The sequence below is a fragment of the Euleptes europaea genome, chromosome 16, assembly GCF_029931775.1.
Source record: "Euleptes europaea isolate rEulEur1 chromosome 16, rEulEur1.hap1, whole genome shotgun sequence".
In the NCBI taxonomy this organism is placed as follows: domain Eukaryota; kingdom Metazoa; phylum Chordata; class Lepidosauria; order Squamata; family Sphaerodactylidae; genus Euleptes; species Euleptes europaea.
The window spans coordinates 22,098,921-22,118,774 of record NC_079327.1 but is presented as its reverse complement, the minus strand read 5'-3'; the positions used below and the strand labels follow the sequence as shown (position 1 = coordinate 22,118,774).

The 19,854-nt window shown below is 41.2% G+C and overlaps 1 protein-coding gene across 1 annotated transcript in view; it reads right to left on the bottom strand.

The window, feature by feature from the left end:
- The window catches only part of PCCA (propionyl-CoA carboxylase subunit alpha), a 306,082-nt gene that overhangs the window by 246,062 nt on the left and 40,166 nt on the right, over window positions 1–19,854 (bottom strand). Inside the window, exons 5-6 of the mRNA XM_056861686.1 lie at window positions 10,242–10,355; window positions 8,210–8,263 (exon numbers count right to left, since the gene is read on the bottom strand). Coding sequence (XP_056717664.1) covers window positions 8,210–8,263; window positions 10,242–10,355 — 168 coding nt within the window. The remainder of the gene's footprint in view (window positions 1–8,209; window positions 8,264–10,241; window positions 10,356–19,854) is intronic.

Sequence of the window (19,854 nt, the reverse complement as noted above, 5' to 3'; positions counted from 1 at the left end):
TCGGCCCTGGTTAGTATTTGGATGGGAGACCACGAAGGAATACCAGGGCTGCTGTGCAGAGAAAGGCACTGGCAAACCACCTCTGTTAGTCTCTTGCCATGAAAACCCCAAAAGGGGTCGCCATAAGTCGGCTGCGACTTGACGGCACTTTACACACACACACACACATCTTACACATCATGGGGAATAATATTGGCTATAAAAATTATTTAAAGACAAGCACATCTGTGTGTGCCTTCACAAGTCTCCCAAATTACATTTCAATGAGAGATGCTTCACAAGCAAATCTGCCTGTATGTATGTCACATGTAATAAGTGTCCACGGCAGAGTTCACATAATTTTCTATATGAAAATTGTATGTGGAAAGCCTGTTCATCTTGTATAAACCAGCCCCAATACTTAAGAAAGAGCTCCATGGCGCAGAGTGGTAAGCTGCAGTACTGCAGTCCAAGCTCTGCTCATGACCTGAGTTCGATCCCGACGGAAGTTGGTTCCAGATAGCCGGCTCAAGGTTGACTCAGCCTTCCATCCTTCCGAGGTCGATAAAATGAGTACCCAGCTTGCTGGGGGTAAAGGGAAGATGATTGGGGAAGACAATGGCTAACCAGCCGTAAACAAAGTCTGCCTAGTAAACGTCGAGATGTGACGTCACCCCATGGGTCAGGAATGACCCGGTGCTTGCACAGGGGACTTTTACCTTTAATACTTAAGATCAAAAAGTAAGTTTTTTGAAAGCTGTGCATTTTTATCAATTTGGAGAAAAATTGAAAAATCATACTAACATAAACTATTCCTTGTTACAATATGCACTTTGAAGATATAAATGACTGTCCAAGAATAAAACTAATTCTGTAAGCATTACAATAAACTCAGCCAAGGATATTGTCACATATCCTGTAATCCAAACCTCCCAAACCCACCAGATTGCTAGGAAGTGAGCCCAGAGTAGAATAATGATTGCAAAATTGCCAAGTTTGGCAGCCAAACAGCAATATAATAGCTTAACAACAACATGAACAAATGCTTTTGTTTCATTGTTTTATATTTAGGGAATCTGCCAAGTAATGCCAGTTCTGGAACAGCCCAGTAGGAAAACCATTTGCTTGAGAATAAAGCATACCTTCTATTAAAGATCAAAGAATCCTGCTACACTCCTCCTTTCCTCAAAGAGAAGCACCCCAAGACTTCTTTTAATTAATAAGTTTATTAGTAATTTTAAACAATGACAACGAGATTCATTGGACTGACATGCTACTGCCAGAACTAGATTGGACACATTAACTACTTGCCACCAACTTCAGCAAGAAAGGGGTGAAAAGGACTGTGCACCCACAAGAATTAGATTCTCATTTGGCTTATCTGAATGCTACATAATAAAGGTTTCTGATTTCATTAACAAGCAACTTTTTCTTGTTTGAATAAAAGGTGACGTTGAAACTGTGCCGACAAAGGCAAGCAGGCCCACCCCTCCAGCATCTAGAACACCGAACACAGGGCCGTGGCTCAGTGGTAGAGCATCTGCGTGGCATGCAGAAGGTCCCAGGTTCAATCCCTGGCGTCTCCAGTTAAACGGACTAGGCAAGTAGGTGATGTGAAAGACCTCAGCCTGAGACACTGGAGAGACACTGCCGGTCTGAGTAGACAATACTGACTTTGAGGAGCCAAGGGTCTGATTCAGTATGAGGCAGCTTCATGTGTTCATGTGTACAGGCCAGATTACACAGGAGAAGCCAAATAATGGCATTCTAAGAAGTGGTCACAGTCTTTTTTACGTGTCCGTTATATCTGAACTCCAAATATAAGCCCCAAGAAAACAGCATATTTAATTATTATGCTCCAAGACAGCAACATAAAGACGACACGAGAATTTGAAATGTGCCTCATTTTCACTTTGCAACAGAGCAAAGTACGATAAAAGAGAATGGCCAGTTACCAAACATATCATTTCCATTTGATTTCTAACTTGTATAGTAAGCACTTTGGGGTAATTTTTATATCAGAAATGGCATTGGAGCACAGCCTATCAACATACTTGAGCACACCTAACAACAAGGGAAAGGATATAAATAACAGATGGGCTAATGTGTCAGGGATGGAGCCACGGCTCAGTGTTAGAGCATCTGCTTTGCATGCAAAAGGTCCCAGGTTCAATCCCCAGCATCTCCAGTTTAAAAGGTCAGGAAGCAATATGAAAGACCTCTGCCTGAGACCCCAGAGAGCCGCTGCCAGTCAGCGTAGATGATAAGGCAGCTTCATGTGTGTTAATGAGCACTCCTTATCGTTTATTCATATTACAAAATCTGGACCAACAAGCCCCTGCGTTGGGCTGATACCAACAGAGGAAAGAATATCCTGGACAGAGAAAAAAACTATCCCAAGTAAACAAGCAGCTCATGAACAGCAAAATGCTCCTTTGGTTTACAGATGCACAATACCCAAACAGACAAAAACAATCTAAATACCTGCAAACCGTTAGCATGATCTCTTCTATTATGCAGTCAAGCATTACATGCTGGAAAGAGGGCAAAATTTAAATCACATTTCTGAATGCTATAAAAAACTGTTCAGATATGCTTATTCCTTGATGACACTTGGCTTCAGAGACACAGATTTCTCTGGAAGCAAGTGTGTCTCTGGAGTCATCTTTGAGCAAGGGACGGGAGTCCCAGTGCCTCACTGTGCTGAGATTATCATCTCCTTTTTGCTAAATTCCTCACCTCTGCAATGCTGACACAAACAAGAAAGCGGCAAGGTGTGCCAAGGGCTTTCCAGACGTTATGTGCACTGAAGCCACCATCAAGTGACTTGGTTTTGCGTTTGTGTGTTAAGTGCCGTCAAGTCGCTTCCAACTCATGGCGACCCTATGAATCAATGTCCTCCAAAATGTCCTATCTTTGACAGCCTTGCTCAGACTTGTTCTTACTACCATTCAAATGTTCGTGTTTGCACAGTCAACAGAGGTTTGGCACAACACCACAAAATGAATCCATAACAGAGCTTAAGCAGCCTACTTTGCTGACTGACAAGAGGGTTGGATTTTGCCCGTTCTGTTCCCCAGCCATAGGGGGAAGTGAGGGGAGGAACCACCAATGAATTGGGGCGTGTGGGAAGGTGATGTCTAGAAGACGATGAGATGAGGGAGACCACCACAGAGCTAGGGTCAGAATAAAGGAAGGCAAGGAGATAGAAATGAAGCACCTTAGAGAAATACGAAGGCTAAAAGGCAAGAGACGTAAGGAGACCGCAGCACAGAGGAAAGGAATCGCTGGAGCCCACCTAGATCAGAAGCCATGATAAGGCTAAGAAACATGGGAATTAAGGAGCAGAAACAGGGCTTAGAAAAAGCTGACAATGGGCACTAAAGGGACAAAAAGGACGTAGAATAAAAAGGGACACACAAGGTTTAGGAGTCTGCATCTAGGGGCATTAACACATGGGCAGAATGTTCCTGGTTCGCTCCTCTGTTATCTCACAATAATCCCACAATATTTAATCCCACAATATTTAAGTCTGGATAATCAAACGCATGACGCCAGCCTATCCCACATTAAGTCTGAAACAAGTAGCTGCTGGAGGCTCCCCGTGCGTTTGAACCAACCATATAATGTGGGATAGTTCACAATGCGGGATAGCAGGGGAGTGACATCGCCCAAGGATTGGCTGAGGACTTATCCAATCAAAGGGCGATTCTCCCCCTTTTTTTTTTCTTGGAACACCAGCGTTCCGGTATACCATCGTCTCAACCTGTCAATTAAAAAAAGGCGGGACGGGAGACCGGAAGCAGCAATTGCTCGCACAGGAAAGGGGGCGGGACGGGGGACGGGAAGCGGCACTTGCTCGCGCAGGGAAGGGGGCGGGACGGAGGAGACCGGTAAAGGGCATTAGTAGCGAGCTAGCCGAGTAATTACACGCACGTCGGCGTTCCGGTAATCTAGCGGAATAAAAAAAAAGTAGCGGTTTAGCACTGAAAAGATCGCTAGAAAACAGGGATTGATTAACCCGGGTTTTTTTGCCTTAATTCGCGACTAAGGTGGGTCCGATGCGCAGCCCTTGGACGGTCGTGCGTGTGGACCACGGAGATTCGCTACTATTAAGGCACAAAAGCGAGACAAATTGGCCGTGCGTTAAGCCCCTAGGACCAGACCACTCACCACTGGTGTTCTGCAAACTTTAAGGGGAAACCGCTGTTAATGCATGCATGTAATTATACTGACCTGGATGGCCCAGGCTAGCCTGATCTTGTCAGATCTCAGAAGCTAAGCAGGGTCAACCCTGGTTAGTATTTGGATGGGAGACCACTAAGGAATACCAGGGTTGCTGTGCAGAGGAAAGCACTGGCAAACCACCTCTGTTAGTCTCTTGCCATGAAAACCCCAAAAGGGGTCGCCATAAGTTGGCTGCGACTTGAAGGCACTTTACACACACAATTATACTGATCTACGAAGCACGATAGGTTTTATGGCACAGTAAGTAAAATACTGCTTTAATATAGTTTACAGCCTTTACATACAATTGTTTCTTCATAAAGTAGATGCACTGTCCCTACTCGCCTGTAGCACAGGGCTCCGACATCTTACCTCAAGGTAGCACTTCTGTTGCGAGGACACTTCATTTTCCTAGATCTGGAGACGACAGTATTTTGCCACTTGGAATATGCAAGTTATTCCCCCAGTTAGTAATACTTTGAAGTGCTGTGTGGACTGTGACAAGTGTAAGTGTCACATCCACAGGGTGTGCAGAAGAGAAACTCTGTGACATCACTAGTGACCTATGACATAAACCCTCATGCCTCCCTTTCATACCATTTTATGTCTGGACTAAGAAAATAAAATTAAAACTTTAAGTGACAAATAAGTAGTTCCCAACAGAGCCTAATATAAATCTACTTGGGTTAGTCCTACGATATAGGCTGGGAGGGGGCAACGGGGAATTACTGGGGCAACAGAATATATGATTTTGAAATTTCTTCCCCATACCTAAATTTCTCCCTCCAGAATTCTGGGAGCTGTCATGGGTGCTTAGGGCACGAGAGTCATACTTCAAGCCAGCAAAAGCAACAGCAGAGGTGAAGGCGAGCACTCAGGCCAGCAGCTCCCCCATGACTGCTGAGGCACCACGGGCGACAGGAGGGGGTTCTCTTTCTCTCCTTCCCTGTGAAGTAAGGAGCTGCCCCTGCTGCAGCTTCAAGCAACCTGGTCAAGAGCTCACTGGGTGGCCTTCGGCAAGCCAAACTCTCATCTCAACTTCAATCCACTACCCTCTTCCCACAATATGTGGTGGTGGAAAGCGCCGTCAAGTGTTGCCGACTTATGGCAACCCAATAGGGATTTCAAGGCAAGAGACTAACAGAGGTAGTTTGCCATTGCCTACCTCTGCATAACAACCCTGGTATTCCTTGGTGATTTCCCAATGGTGCCTTCATTGTGAGTGGCATTTGGATTTTACTGCCTATTCCTATGCTTTTTTGATTTTTGCTCCAATTTTGTGGAATAGTTTTCTGCAGGAAGGGTAAAAAGCAGCTTCTCTCCTAGCCTTTGAAAAGCACTGTAAGGCTGTATTGTTTCAGGGAGCCTTCTCTTGAAAGCTACAAGGTACAATTTTCTGTAGTTGGGCAGTGAGCTCTTTTAATGTTGTTGACAATTTTATGGCATCTAGGTTTTGAAGTAGAACACAGCGATAAATTTGAGCTTCCTAAATAGATAGGACTATTTTTAAATATATATTTTTAAATATATATTTTTTAAATATATATTAAAACTATGGTGGTGCTGTCAAGTTGCAGATGACTTATAGCGATCCCTGTAGGGTTTTCAAGGCAGGAGACTAACTGAGATGGATTGCCATTGCCTGCCTCTGCATAGCAACCCTAGATTTCCTTGGTGGGCTCCCGTCCAAATACTAACCAGGGCCGACCCTGCCTAGCTTTTGAGATCTGACAAGATCAGGCTAGCTGGGCCAACCAGGCCAGGGTTCAAGCAACCTAAGTACACTTTAAAAAAAAAAAGTGGGATAGGAGATGAGAGTGCATGACATCACCTGAGCCCCATCCTCAATTTCCACCTACCCTTGGGCGAATCCTCATTTTATTACCCACCTGGCAGATAGGGCTTGCACCCACACCCCCAGGATTCTATGGCAGTTTGCGGGCATAGTTTTTCTGCACACCCAGGGTACAGAAATAACCCTCGTGGTTGTAGCTGGTCCTCTTTTGGTTACCTTGGTGACTGGCATCCAGCCATTTCAGAATTAGAGGAAGAATGGCCAGGCCTGAATTAGTTGAAAGTACCTTAATGACACAACTGGAATTCAGTGCCAGGAAGAAAATTTCAGAAACAGCATCAGACACTGAGATTATGTGTAAAACCAGAATACTGTGGTCAAACCAACGTTGTAAGAGCTTATGAAGGTAGACGTTGGATTAAACATAAGTTTTTATCATTTGGGGGGGGGATTTCTATTATATTGTTTATCTTTTTAAAAATACTGGATCAAAATGAATTCTCAATACACACATGCTTGTTTGTTCACATGTGACAAAGTAATGACCTTCTGACAAACAAACTGAATTAAAGCCAGCTGGCCTATGTAAAAGAGAAAAAAAGAAAAACCTATTTAACCTCAGGTGCACACATTTTAAATATGATTCAACAGGTTTATTACTGGAGCAAATTATGAACATTTATAACTAATTATCAAACAGCATTTGGATTATTTTCATAGGCAGTACAGTTATTTAGTTTAAAGCCAGTATGTTTTAATTGTCATGGGAACCAATTAATCAGTATTTCCTGAACTAGAGTTCATATTGCAGTCAATGATTTAAATCAGGCTCCCGCTTTTACAATTCACATCTGTTTTTCTTGGTGATTAAAATTATGATTTCAAAATGCACACACATTAAAGAGTCTTTGGAAATCCCTTTTAGACAAATTGAACATGTTTGTAAATTACATAACCCAATTTATTGAGGTATTTGAGATTTCTCTCAACATCTTGATTTTATATCTTCTTTTTATGGTATTATCTGTTACTTCTTTAAAAAACAGAATGGAAAAAAAAGTTTTATTGAGCTTTACTGAGTCTGAGAACCTTCCATGCTGTACCACTCACAGACAGGATCCAGACAATTTTATGCATACATAGAAAGTATTTCATCTTGGGGGGTGAAAGTTTCTCAATTTCCCTTCCCTTCCACTGCTGTCAGTACTGCAGTGACTTCTGCCCCAGAGAGACTCTTGAATTCAGGAGTAGTTCTTCAGGCCAATAGAGTCTAAACAGTGGGAAGGGAATCAGAAAAGCCCCACTGCATACTTTATACCCATTGTGTCTTGGCCATAATATAATGGTAAACACCAACAAGACTTTGAATATTCGTATCTACTTACAGGCATTATAAAAGTATTGCTAAAATCAACTGTAGATTAATATAAAATATGCTATAACAATACTGAGCATTAAATATTCAGACATAGCTTCCTAAAAGGACTATTAATTGATTAAAAAAGCAAACTAATTTGTGGCTTTAAAGCGATTCAGTAAAGTTAAATGAGTGTGCATAAAACAAAATGTGCTTAATATTTATAGACTGCCTTTCAACCAAATCTACAAAGCAGATAAGAGTCACAGTTAACACAAATGAATTTTATTATGATATAAAACAGAATAAAAACTAAAATCCCAAAGGTGTCTTTAGGAAGATCCTGAAAGGAAGCAATAACTTGTCTTTAACATGAAAGATAAATTTCTACTTGTAAACACGATTCTCTGCTATTAGGCCATGTTTCATAGTTTCTTTTTTTTCTAAATTAGATTTGGTTTACCAAAAGCACACAGTATATTCAAGAGCCAAACTACTTCTTTAAAAAGCCAAGAACAGTGAAATGTTTAAAAGATGTATTGATTCTTTTCAATTGATCACTATCATTTTTAATCCTTCCTGTTAAAAAGAGAATCACAGAACTTCACCACGTGTAGTAAAATATCCAATGAAGTTTTGGTTACACATTTATACACACTGGAAAGAAAAGTCCATTTTAAGCTTCTTTGTCATCAAGTGTGGTACAGTGACAGAATTTTAATGTGTGGTTAAAGCAATAATAAATTAATCAGACTGGTTCTTCGTTGAAGCTTTGTAGGTACACACTACAATACACCAAATCTCATTCTCCTCAGGAGTGAAGAACTGTAGACATCAACAACAAAACTTACCAGTCGCCTTGAAAATTCTTTGTTTTCTGAAAGAAATCCATATCCTGGGTGGACCTTTAAAAACAAAAGCCAGGGACTTCAAACATCTGCAACTTGGGTTCAAACAAAATCCCCTCAAGAAATTAAATCTGAAGTCAACACACTTGCTTGTAGTTATCACAGCCAAGTCGACCATCCTTTTGTAGTCACTCTTTCCCTAGCAATTCAGCTGACTACCTCAGATAAAGGATCATATTTCACGGGGTCAATTTATGCTGGAGTAGAAATAAGCAAATTTTTGAGTAAGAAGTAGTATACCTTTCCATTCTCTGTCTTATGAAGAGTTATGTGTAACTGATAAGCTTGCAGCTACTCCACTAAACACAACATATTCTACTTCAGCAATTCATCTTTCAGTCCTGGTTTTAAACATAAGGTTGTTTTAATTTTTGTTTTGTTTTTTAAACTGAATTTAAAACAAAAACAGTTTGGTAGTTCGGGGCTCCACATGCTTGTAGTCACAAATACGTCAGGCTGTTGGCACAGGAGCCTGCCAACATCAGGTGCTTCCAAGGCCACTGATCTCTGGTATATTGATACTGCCCACACAGGTACCAACAACCTGGTTTATGTGTGATGCGGAGCAGATCTGTCTGGTACTATCCCAACCCATCCAAACCAGCCGAATTAAGGAGAATATTCGAGAAAGATACAGAGAAGTTTAATTCATTTATTTTCTCCCCATTTTTGGTTTCTCTTCTATTCACACCAAACAAAAACATTTCAGAAGCTTTTCCATGTTACATTTCTCTCAGCGTAAGCTTCTTACATTCCCATCCCTCTTCAATTCCTCTTTCCCTAACCTGTCATGCTTCTCCTGACCTAGAGTTTAACAATACTGCCAGCAGTACTGACATGGCTAATGGTATATACATCCCAATTCATATGGCAGAGAAAAGAAGTCATAAGCCCAAAACAAAAAATGATGCATTGAGTATGCAATTCCCTTTTACAAATAACATGGTGTGCAATTACACAACTCAGTAATGCTGGGGGGGGGGATCCGTTTCGTCATTTGTAATCATATGTGGACTCACAGCTAAGGAAATATACATGGCAGACTAAAGATGAAAGCCTGAACTATTTTTATCTCTATTAAGTCTTTTTAACTAACAATGTAAACATCTGCAGTGTCTGTAAGCTAATTAATGTTGTTTGCCATTTTCCCCTCCTCCCTTTCTCTCCCCTCCCCCACTCCAAATGCACCACACTGAAACATTTATTTCAAAAGAAATGATAATGCTAATTGAGACACTCCAGGGTAATTGCTGGTGTTGATCGACTCCCCATCTATCGAATTTTATTTAAAGTTGATTCTGCATTCAGCAGTTCTGAAGACCACATTTGCATTCACTGATGCAGCCCCACCCCACCAGCCCCAAAAAACATTCTTTTTATGATTTTCTTTAAAACAGCAATCAATTATTTTAAAACTACAAATCTCTGATCCAATCTGAGGAGGAAAATAACCCATCTAAACCAAGGCAACATTTGCCAGCAACATGAAACACTGAAAAATAATTACCGGGTGTGCCGTTTACCTTTATGCAAGTATTCACTGTGTGCATAAACACACATTAATTAAAAACTGGATTTAAAAGCAAACACGAAAACAAATATCTCTATATTATAAAAGGCTTCTCGGAAAAAAGAGGCTGTGGCACAGAAAGGGTTAGCGCTCTAAACTAATTGGGATTTTTTTCCCCCCCAGCAAATTTGGAAATGAACTGAAGCTGCTCCCTGGTGTGAAAGCTGAATCCAGAAGCCACCTGCAGGATCAGCGACCGGCCCTGCCAGATGCTACAAAAGCCTTTGATTTCCAGTAGCGATTTCGGCCACATTTAACTCATGTGACATGAACTAAACTGGAATAGCATATTCAATCATTTCCTCCTCCCCCCCTCGCCTTTTTTTAAATCTTTAAATACAAACTCTAGCTTTTCTGCTTTCTATATATGAAACAGCTGCAGAGGAGAGACTCATTCAGACTCACAGCTTGGGCCCGGTTTTTTTTAATGGCTTCCATGATAGCATCCATGTTGAGGTAGCTTTTACTAGTGGGAGCTGGGCCAACACAGACTGCTTCGTCCGCCATTTTCACATGAACCTGAAAAGACAAAATGTCTACGTTTCAAACACATCCGCACCCAGCAAATGTTGATCGGCGCCACTTCCCCTTTAAAGAAACACCCCCAACCTACCACCACCACACACAAAAAAAAAAACAAATTCTGCGTTATAGCCTAAAATACCGTCTAGGCGCAAATAAACACAGATGTAATCTTATAATAAAAATAAGACACTACTCCTTCTGTCTCTTTTTTTTATTGCAGCATATAATGAAGAGGCATCGGTGTATACACGTACCTACCAACATTAAAATTTCTTTGTGGTTTGTATTTGGAAAAATAAATGCAAAGATATAACAAACCCAAGTGTACTACACTGACAATCTATATGTAAATTCAGAACCTAAAACTACTTTGTTAAATGTAACCAGGGTAGCCTCATATCTTAGTACTTAACAACAAACATTTGCAGCTAGTTCTATCTAAGCAGGCTCCCCAGGAAGTTGGTGATAATTAGAGTGAATTGAATGAAGGGATGCAGCCAGCGTCCCTACACAGCATCAGGTCAGCGCCGTGCGCAAATTAATGCCTGCGACTGAAGAGTTCAATATCAGTACACGTGAACCAGAAAATCTTGAGAATTATTTAAGCAGGCTTAGGTTTCATTTCCCGATTCACTGTTATCCTTATTCACATGAGCAATTGTCCAACATACTGGGGTTTGTTGTTGTTTTTTACAGCGAGCTCCAAGCAATAGCGGGAGAAAGTCTACCCACAACGTCTAAAAGAGTTAAGCTTGGCAAAGTTTAAAGATGCTTAATTATTATTTTTTTAAGGCAAAAAAAATACTCAGGAAGTAGCTGGCATTTTAAATAATTCGGAACAGGAAAGACTTTTTATTTTATCAAATACATACGATTTAATAATATTTATGCAGGCATACACACACACACACATATATATATATATAAAATAAATAAAACCAAGCATCTGTAATGGAGCTGTTTCCTTTCTCCACAGCAGTAGTCCAAGACAGACAACAGTAGTAAAATAAATAAATGCAGTTAAGATGACGCTCAACAGCAAGTTCTTTTGAAGTATTTGTTACACTCTCAGGTAGAAATCAGACATACTCTCAAAGATAACAAAACATTTAGGAAAAGAAACAATTAGAAGACCTAAATAGCTCTGTAGTCAGAATTTTAAAATTAAGCAGAAATGCAATTCACCGGATTTAGATTACAGGATTTTGACCCAATTTTTCCTCCATTCTGGATGCCAAAGGCAGTTTACAGCCTGAACAGGAGCAATTTTAAAGTCATAAAACATTATGAGTTCATCACTGTGCATGTGTGTATGTATAACTACTGTAGGTGCCACGATCCCATTTAATTAAATTTTAAAGCACAGTATTCAAGAAGCCTCACGTGAAATGTTTATTGCAACTTATCATGAATTCTACCCCTTCAAAAATGGCATGGATAAGATCAAACTACTCTTTAAACCTGAAATACAGACAACTATCTTGAATGTGCATACCAAACTTTCATGGTAAAGTTGCAGTCTTCAAGGGAAATCTGTAAAACCCACCACAATGAAGCCTTTCCTGGGCCTCTCTGGGGGGAAAGGGGGGGCAATTGAGCTGTAGCCTGTTTGTGTGTTCGTTAATTATATATTTATAAAGTCATATAAAGCTTCTGCATCCACAGATGTCACAACGTTATTTTTAACTAAGCAACTTCTGAAGTAGTCTTCATCCCTTTAAACAAAATAAAATCCCAAAAGAATTGTACATACAAAAGGAATTTAAAATAAATTGCTAGCTGGATTGTAACCAAACCACAGGTATAAAGCTCCAACTGCAGCAGATAAATATTTCCAAATTTTTTAGACGTTTACAGGAATCTAGTAATTAACTAGTCAACATTATAGTCTTATCAAGTAGCCAGGGGTGAAAGGAACTTTTTATTAACCATTACTCGCCACAATACGTGCACCTAGCCACCCAAATCTCTCATTGATCTAACATAGGGGTGGGGCCGTTTAAGGCCCGCAGAATCATTTGGTCTGGCCCTTTGTGGGTCCTGGCAGATCTCTAACTCAGAAGGATCTAAGACTGGCGATCCGCCCCCTCCTGAGGACAGGAATACCCTCTATTCAAGGCAGATGTGAGTTTGTTTTGCTGAGAAAAGGAACCTTCCCCCCCCCCCTTGCAGAAGAGTCATTAGCTATGAAGCTGCTAGGACCGCCCAAGAAACGTATTCCCTCTGTACTACAAGAGGGCTGGGGGCAGAAGTGGCGACAATAAAGGGGTTAAAGGGGGCAGGGCCAGAATGCACAGGAGGGGGGGTTCTTAGCCAGTGTGTTCTCATTTCACCCCTGCAGGAGGTGGTAGCAGGAGCCGACTGTAGAATCCGGCCCCGCCCATACGGAGTAGGAGCAACTCTGGTGTGCGACTGGACAGATACGCCCGGCTGGTGCAACAGACCATCTTGTGCCACCAGGTGAGTGAGTGCACCACCGATTGGATACCTGCCTGCTTGCCCGCGCCGGGGGGGGGTGTCATCTGGGGCAGCTGCCTGCTTGGGGCTTGGCTGGCTAATTTTTAAGTTGATAATTTTGTATGGCCCACGAATGATGTTATAAATATCCAAATGTCCCTTGGCGGAAAAAAGGTTCCCCACCCCTGATCTAACAGATCTCTGCGTAAGATAGGGCAGCGGTAAGGTCACCAACATTTTTAAAAATGTGCTGCACCTGTACCTTTTTACAGCTGTCTGAATTAAGGTGATGTGTTTCCTGACCAGGGAGACAGTGTTGGGAGAAGTTTTACCTGATTAATATTTGTACAGGAGAGAGTGCAGAAGCAAGGCCAGAAAAAATGTGGGTAACCATAAGTGAGAAGTGCAGCATTATACTTTCTCAATGCCTCACTTTTCAACAGTTAAGCAAATCTCTGCATTGATACTTGGCAACTGTAGGGACAGTTATCTAATTTAATTAAATGTTGCCTGAAACATCCCAAAAATTATTTGTTATTTAATTAGTAAATCAGTTGATTAATTGGACAGAAGGGAGATAATCATCTTTTTAAAAATACAGTCATTTCCCTGTTCTAGTATCTGTGACTGCCCCCTTCAGAGACCACCCCCAAGATGCACAACACCAGCTGAAAATCCCACTTGCAACTGTGTCTCATGCTTCCAGATTCAGGTGAGCTCCCTTTTCCAAGAATACAGATCATGATGGGTAGCCATGTTCATCTATCTGTAGCAGTAGAAAAGAGCAAGAGTCCAGCAGCACCGTAAAGGCTAAGAAAACTTCTGGAAGGGTATGACCTTTCGTGAGTCACAGCTTACTTCTCAGGTATCTGGACTAGATGACCCTGGTGGCCCCTTCCAACTCTATGATTCTACTCTAAGTATCGTTTTTCCAAGCTGAAACTTAGCTGCAGGGCATTATCTGCACCTTTTCAGGGGCTCCCCAGTGCTGTTTCAGCTTAGGAAAACAGCACTGGGGACAGGAGCCTCTCCTCCTCCTTTGTCATGGTGGTTCCAAGCGAAAATAGGCACCCACGGCACTGTAAAAGGCAGTGAGTCCCTATGGCAGACTCCCTGAATCCAAAATGGAGCCAAGTCCCCACTGTTGACTCAAGGATGCCATAATATCTACTTTGGCCCTGACTGCCAGTGTTTGGCCATCACTCCACTACCCTCTCTGTAACGTCCTCAGGTGTGGGACAGTCTCTCAGGCGTCTACCAGAGCAGGTCTTTGCTAACATTCTGGAGGGGCTACAAGATCCACCTTTTCTGGTAGACTTGTGGGCAACAGCACTGCTGAATAGAACTGCCACCAACCGCATCTGTTTTATCTTTTTGGTTCTTGATTTTACTAGATTTTAGTTATTTTAATTAGGTTATGCCTGCAGAACTGGGGAGATAGGAAAGCAATGTTTAAATCAATTAAAATAATAACAATACTCAGACAACCTGAAGCACTTTATTCTGAGAGCAAAGGACAAAATGAGAGTTTGCTTATCTAAACTATAAAAAATCAACAACAATTACAGCATAAATACAAACTGGTGACCAATTTAAAGCCAGATCAATTTAAAGCCTTGCAACCAGATGGCAGAAGGTAGAAAATAAACTAGTTTTCTTCCCTAGAGAGACCATTCCAATAGTCACCACCAGTAAAAAGACTCCGCTACTAAATGGCTTAGTAGATGTTATGTCAGAAGTAGGGCACAGTCAGGACCCATGACCAGAGATGTTTACACTTGAGATGGCAATCCCAGAAGTTCATTGCAGCTAGGCTATGTAGGGTTTAGAAGGTAATAAACAGTATTTTGAACAGCAACTGTTCATGAGAATGGAATATCAGACAGCCCTCTACAAATTTAACTTGGTTTTTGGAAATGGAAAGAAAAGAAACATTCTGACAGAAAGAAAAAATTAAACAGTTTTTGAATAGTAAAATTGTTCTGTCAGACTTCTTTCCTCTATCAAATTCTCCCTTCCCCTTGTTATGGCTGTGGTTTCCTCCACTCTGCCCGCCCTTTGTTTCCCCTTGCAACATTTTGTATATAATGTGCTGTTTTTAGGCCTGGATTGGAATTTTAAAAAAAAATGATAATGTTTTTTTCAAAATCCCTTTTCTCTCCCCCTTCTCCATGAAACTATTTTCCATAGAGCTTTCTCCACACCCTTGTATCCTTCACCTTTTGTATTTAATTTTAAAGTTAAATTTTAGAGTTAATGTACTTTAAGAAACCTGGATATAATACAGATATTATGTTGGAATGTATTGTTATATAAAATGTAAAAAAGCTAAAAAATTATTTTTAAAAAAACAATGGGAGTGATATATGTTTTCTAAGACCAGCTTCCTGCAAAAATTGGCCTGCGGTGCTCTTTATCAATTTAAAAACTGGAAATGCCTCCAAAAGGAAGGCCCCCCATAAAGCATATTACAATAACCAACTTAGAAGCTACTAAAACTCAAGGACTGTGCCAGCACAACTCTAAGGGAGTTCTTCTTTGAGATATCACAGAGTAGCATAATTACGGAGTAACTACAGGAAACAGCAAAACTCAAGAGCATCACCTTGAATCATCCATTTGTTTCTAAAAAGAACAAAAAACCACACAAAGTTGTAAAAGAAATTAAGAATATGATGGAGGGTGAAGGGAAGTCCATTGAAGTTAATGGAATTAACCGGTATAACTCTGCTTACGATGGCACTACCAAGATCAGTTTGGGAATATTGAAACCCCTCCCTTCCCCCTTCTGTAATTTTCCTTACAAAATGTAGACAATTCTTTCCTCTTCCTAGCATCTGAAGAAGAGAGCTCTGACTCACAGAAGCTCATGCTGGAATAAGTCTTTAAGGTGCCACTGGATTTCTGTTGGGGGGGGGGGTGAAAAGTTTAACTATAACAACCATTGACCAGTGTAACCATTGACCCTCTTACAGTTCAGAAGGTTCATAAAAACCCAGTTGGTCATAGTGTGAAAAGAACAATACAAGTGAATCCTCACATTCAGGATTGCCTGTTTAGATGGCATGTCTCTGGATGTGTAACATCTAAATATAATTGCAACATGCGCACATGCTCACAGATAACCTCAGGCTCTACCACAGAATTTACGTCATATAATCTTCCAAAATCATAAAACTTCCCAATCTGATCAACAACGAAACAAGTACCAGATGTTAATTGTTGACTGATACATTCGCATGCACACTATATTCACGTACACCCCTCCACCCCTCATACACACCCTACAAAGGTCTAGAATAGTTTTCAACCATGATGTAAAAGGACCTTGTGCTTGAACATATTTTAAAGACGTGCTCCTAAAAATAGCCCTTATTTGACACGATGCCAACCTCAACATGCTGCTTTTTAATTAAACCTTGATCCCTGCAAAGGGGCAATTAAAAAAAAAAGGACAAGAAAATAACTTCTAACGCTCTCTTTTACTTAAAAGCTCTGCAAATCCACCAAATCATTTTACTAAAATAAATTATATTGTAGGTACCGGGAAATGAGACAAAAATCTTGGACACTCCATACAAACTACTCTTCTTACCAAGTAGCTGCAAAATAGAAACAAAATCAGATCATCTGCCTACTTGGTTGTTGCCAGAGCCACCCACCTGCACTGTTTTCATCGCGCCTTTCTGTACGTTAAACAGCTGAGGATGTTTTCCATTTAGCAGACACCATTTACGTGAATGTAAATGCCTAATTAAAAGCAAACACACAACACAGCACACTGGTCCCTCGGGAGAGATGAACGTCTGGGATCACCCACTGTCCCAGTTATGCAGAGTAGGTCAACCCGTAACATCCTTAGGTCTTCCATCAGAGATTTTGATGTCGCTGCAGGATGTAGTCACACTCCATACAACCCTCTTCTTCCATTTTCATTTCCCGGTTCATCTTCCAAAATCTAGCGTGCTGCCACTTTACACTCTGTGCAGAGCGTCTGTTTAGAACATTAGCCAAGATCTTGAGTGTTAAATAAAAAATGCTGTCCTCCTTTTTGTTGTTGTTGTTGTTGTTCAAATCAATATTACAGTGCCATGAATGATGTTCCAGCGTTAAAGTGGATTCACTCAATTGACCCAAGCAGCATAATACAGCTCAGCAAGACAAACTACAATTAGCTTGTCCCATAAAATGAGGGTAATGAGTAAATCCTTTGTAAGGTTGCTTTTCTCACTCACACACACAAAAGCATGGCAAAGTCCTGAATTAAAAATCAATTCAATGCAAATTAACTTTGAATCCACCATTAATAAAGGAAGGAGGTACCAGTACCAAACCTTGTACAGTCCACCAAATCTAAACACCATCTAAGCATACAGAGTACGGTAGTTGAGAACTTTAAAAGCAATATCAGACTATATAGATGGTGTCACCAAACGGTGGTATTAAACTCTAACATGTGTTAATGGGGAAGTTCTTATAATGGCAAGAAACAAATACCAACCAGCATGTAAGTATCTTCAATGTTTTGCATGCCATGTTTCCACAACCTTTAACCAGTTGTAACAAATAGGTACCATGTGGTAGACAAATAATCTATCCAAGAAAGATCTCCCACTAAATGAGTTAAATGGGAGGTTTATTATTACATGTACATGGCAATTACCAAATAACACAAGATTAATTACCAAATAACACAAGGTTTCTGCCCCCAAACAGTTAACAACCTAGAACCTAGAACCACAGAAGGAAGAAGACAACAGAAGGAAGAAGACAACAGGATGAATGTGCATGCATGCCATTAAACTTCCTTGGTCTTTCTCCCCAATAGAAATAAAGGCCAAAAGGTTAAAAAACAAAAGCTTTTCAGAAAATATGAGTTCTGAATTGGATTTGAAAGAAAAGGAGCATTCAGAGAATGTCCATCATTCTACCATGTCCGTCAGATCCTGATTTGCACTCTGAAATAGTACGATGGGTTTTCTAAACTTTCTGATTAGACAGCACCCACATTTTACAACTTTTCTCATTTCTATGAAATAAAATGCATCAATGGCAGAAGATCAGATACCAGAACCAGAATCAACTTATCACTCGTTTCTCCATGAAGAAAGTATACTCGTCAAAGCTTGTTCCCAGTCCACAACACAAAGACCCCATGTGGTGACGTGGTTACGGTGTCAGACTAGGATCTGGGAGACCCAGGTTCCTACCCCCACTCTGGCAAAGAAGTTTGCGGGGTAACCTTGGACTGGTCACATACTCTCAGCCTAACCTACTCATGGGGTTATTGCGAGGATGAAGTGGGTCCCCATTTGGGGGGAAAGGCGTGGTAAAAATGAAGTAAATAAATAAATAAAACAAGAGTTTTACATGTAATTGGACAGAAAACTGCAGTGTGTTTGCTGTGTGCGGGTGGAATTTGTTTTGTTTTTGTATTTAACAAACAAAATAAAATAATTCAACAGTAAAACAGTAAATCAATTGTACTTATTTCAAACAGGAGAGTCTCCACTGAAACCCATGTTGGTTGGGTCACAACAAGAGGTAGCTCATGAGAAGTAGGCAACGAAACCTCTAGATTATGTTGCTACATCCTGAATTGTATATTCATCCTCTTCCCAATCTAAATCTTCCTCTGATATTGAATAGTTGCAGAGGGCATATTTCATGTCCACAAACTGTAGATATTGTTGTTGGCAGCGGCAATATCCATAGTGCTTTTTAAACTAATAAAAAGGCAGGAGCATACCCCAAGAAGAATACAGTCTAAAATTTTCCATAGGGGAGGAGAGAAAGGTAGAGATGAAGAAAAACATGGGGACAATGAGCACACAGAGAGCCAGTGTGGTGCAGTGGTTAAGAGCAGCGGTTTGGAGCAATGGACTCTGATCTGGGAAGCGGATTTGATTCCACACTCCACAGTGGACGCTAATGAGCAGTGGACACTAATCTGGTGAACTGGATTTGTTTCCCCACTCCTACACATGAAGCCAGCTGGGTGACCTTGGGCTAGTCACACTCTCTCAGCCCCACCTACCTCACAGGGTGTCTGTTGTGGGGAGGGGAAGGGAAGGTGATTGTAAGCTGGTTTGATTCTTCCTTAAGTAGTAGAGAAAGTTGGCAAATAAAAACCAACTCTTCTTCATATTATTTATTTATTTGTTTGTCAAATTTATAGCCTGCCCTCCCCAGCCAAGGCCAGGCTCAGGGTGGGCTCAGACTTAGTTCCAGCACAAAGACTTGTGTTTCGTTTCAGGAGGCAACGAAGACCACAGAAGGCAGGCAGGCAGGCATTGAGGACACATCTGAAGGAAGAGAGTGGCGTGCAGATGATCTGGGAGAGAGTTCCAAATGTAAGGGTCAGCAAAAGAGAAGACCATATAAAGATAGCAATACAACAGGGAAAACAGGAGGAATTAAGGCAATAGCTAGATGAAAGCCATGGGATATGGTGAGGTCACTCAAAGACACTGGGCAAAGAAACCGAGAGTAGCCCAGGGCTCAGAACTTCAGGGTTTCCCATGAGAGAAGGAAAGCAGAGAAAGAACTTCCTCCAATAAAGAAGTCACTCCCAGTGATGGGCAATCATGCAATCTAGGGCATGAGGGAAGTGAGGGAGGAGAACATGCATGGCCATGGCAGAAACAGGGTAAAGAAAGGCGAGAACAGGACAACAGTCTTAGGTTGTTTATGCATGGGTACTTTCACTCATGTTCACCCCCCTCGTCTGTCTCAGTTGTTCATTGGAGTTATGCATGAGTTTTCTCTCCATTGGAGATGACCTTGTTGCCAGCCCTCACAAATCCTGGACCCTCCTGTTCCTCTGTTAGCAAGTTCTTCCCTCTCCCCTGAACTCAGCCCAGCTGACAACTCCATGCATAAGGCAAAGTGCGGGACACACAAGCTTGGTTTCTCTCACAGCCAATTACAAAGGGGATTCAAATACTTCCTGCTTCCTTAGAGCTCTCTCTGAGCAGAAGAAAGGCTTTTCAAAACCCTGGCTTGGATTTTTTCCCCCACTTCTTTTCAGATTGCT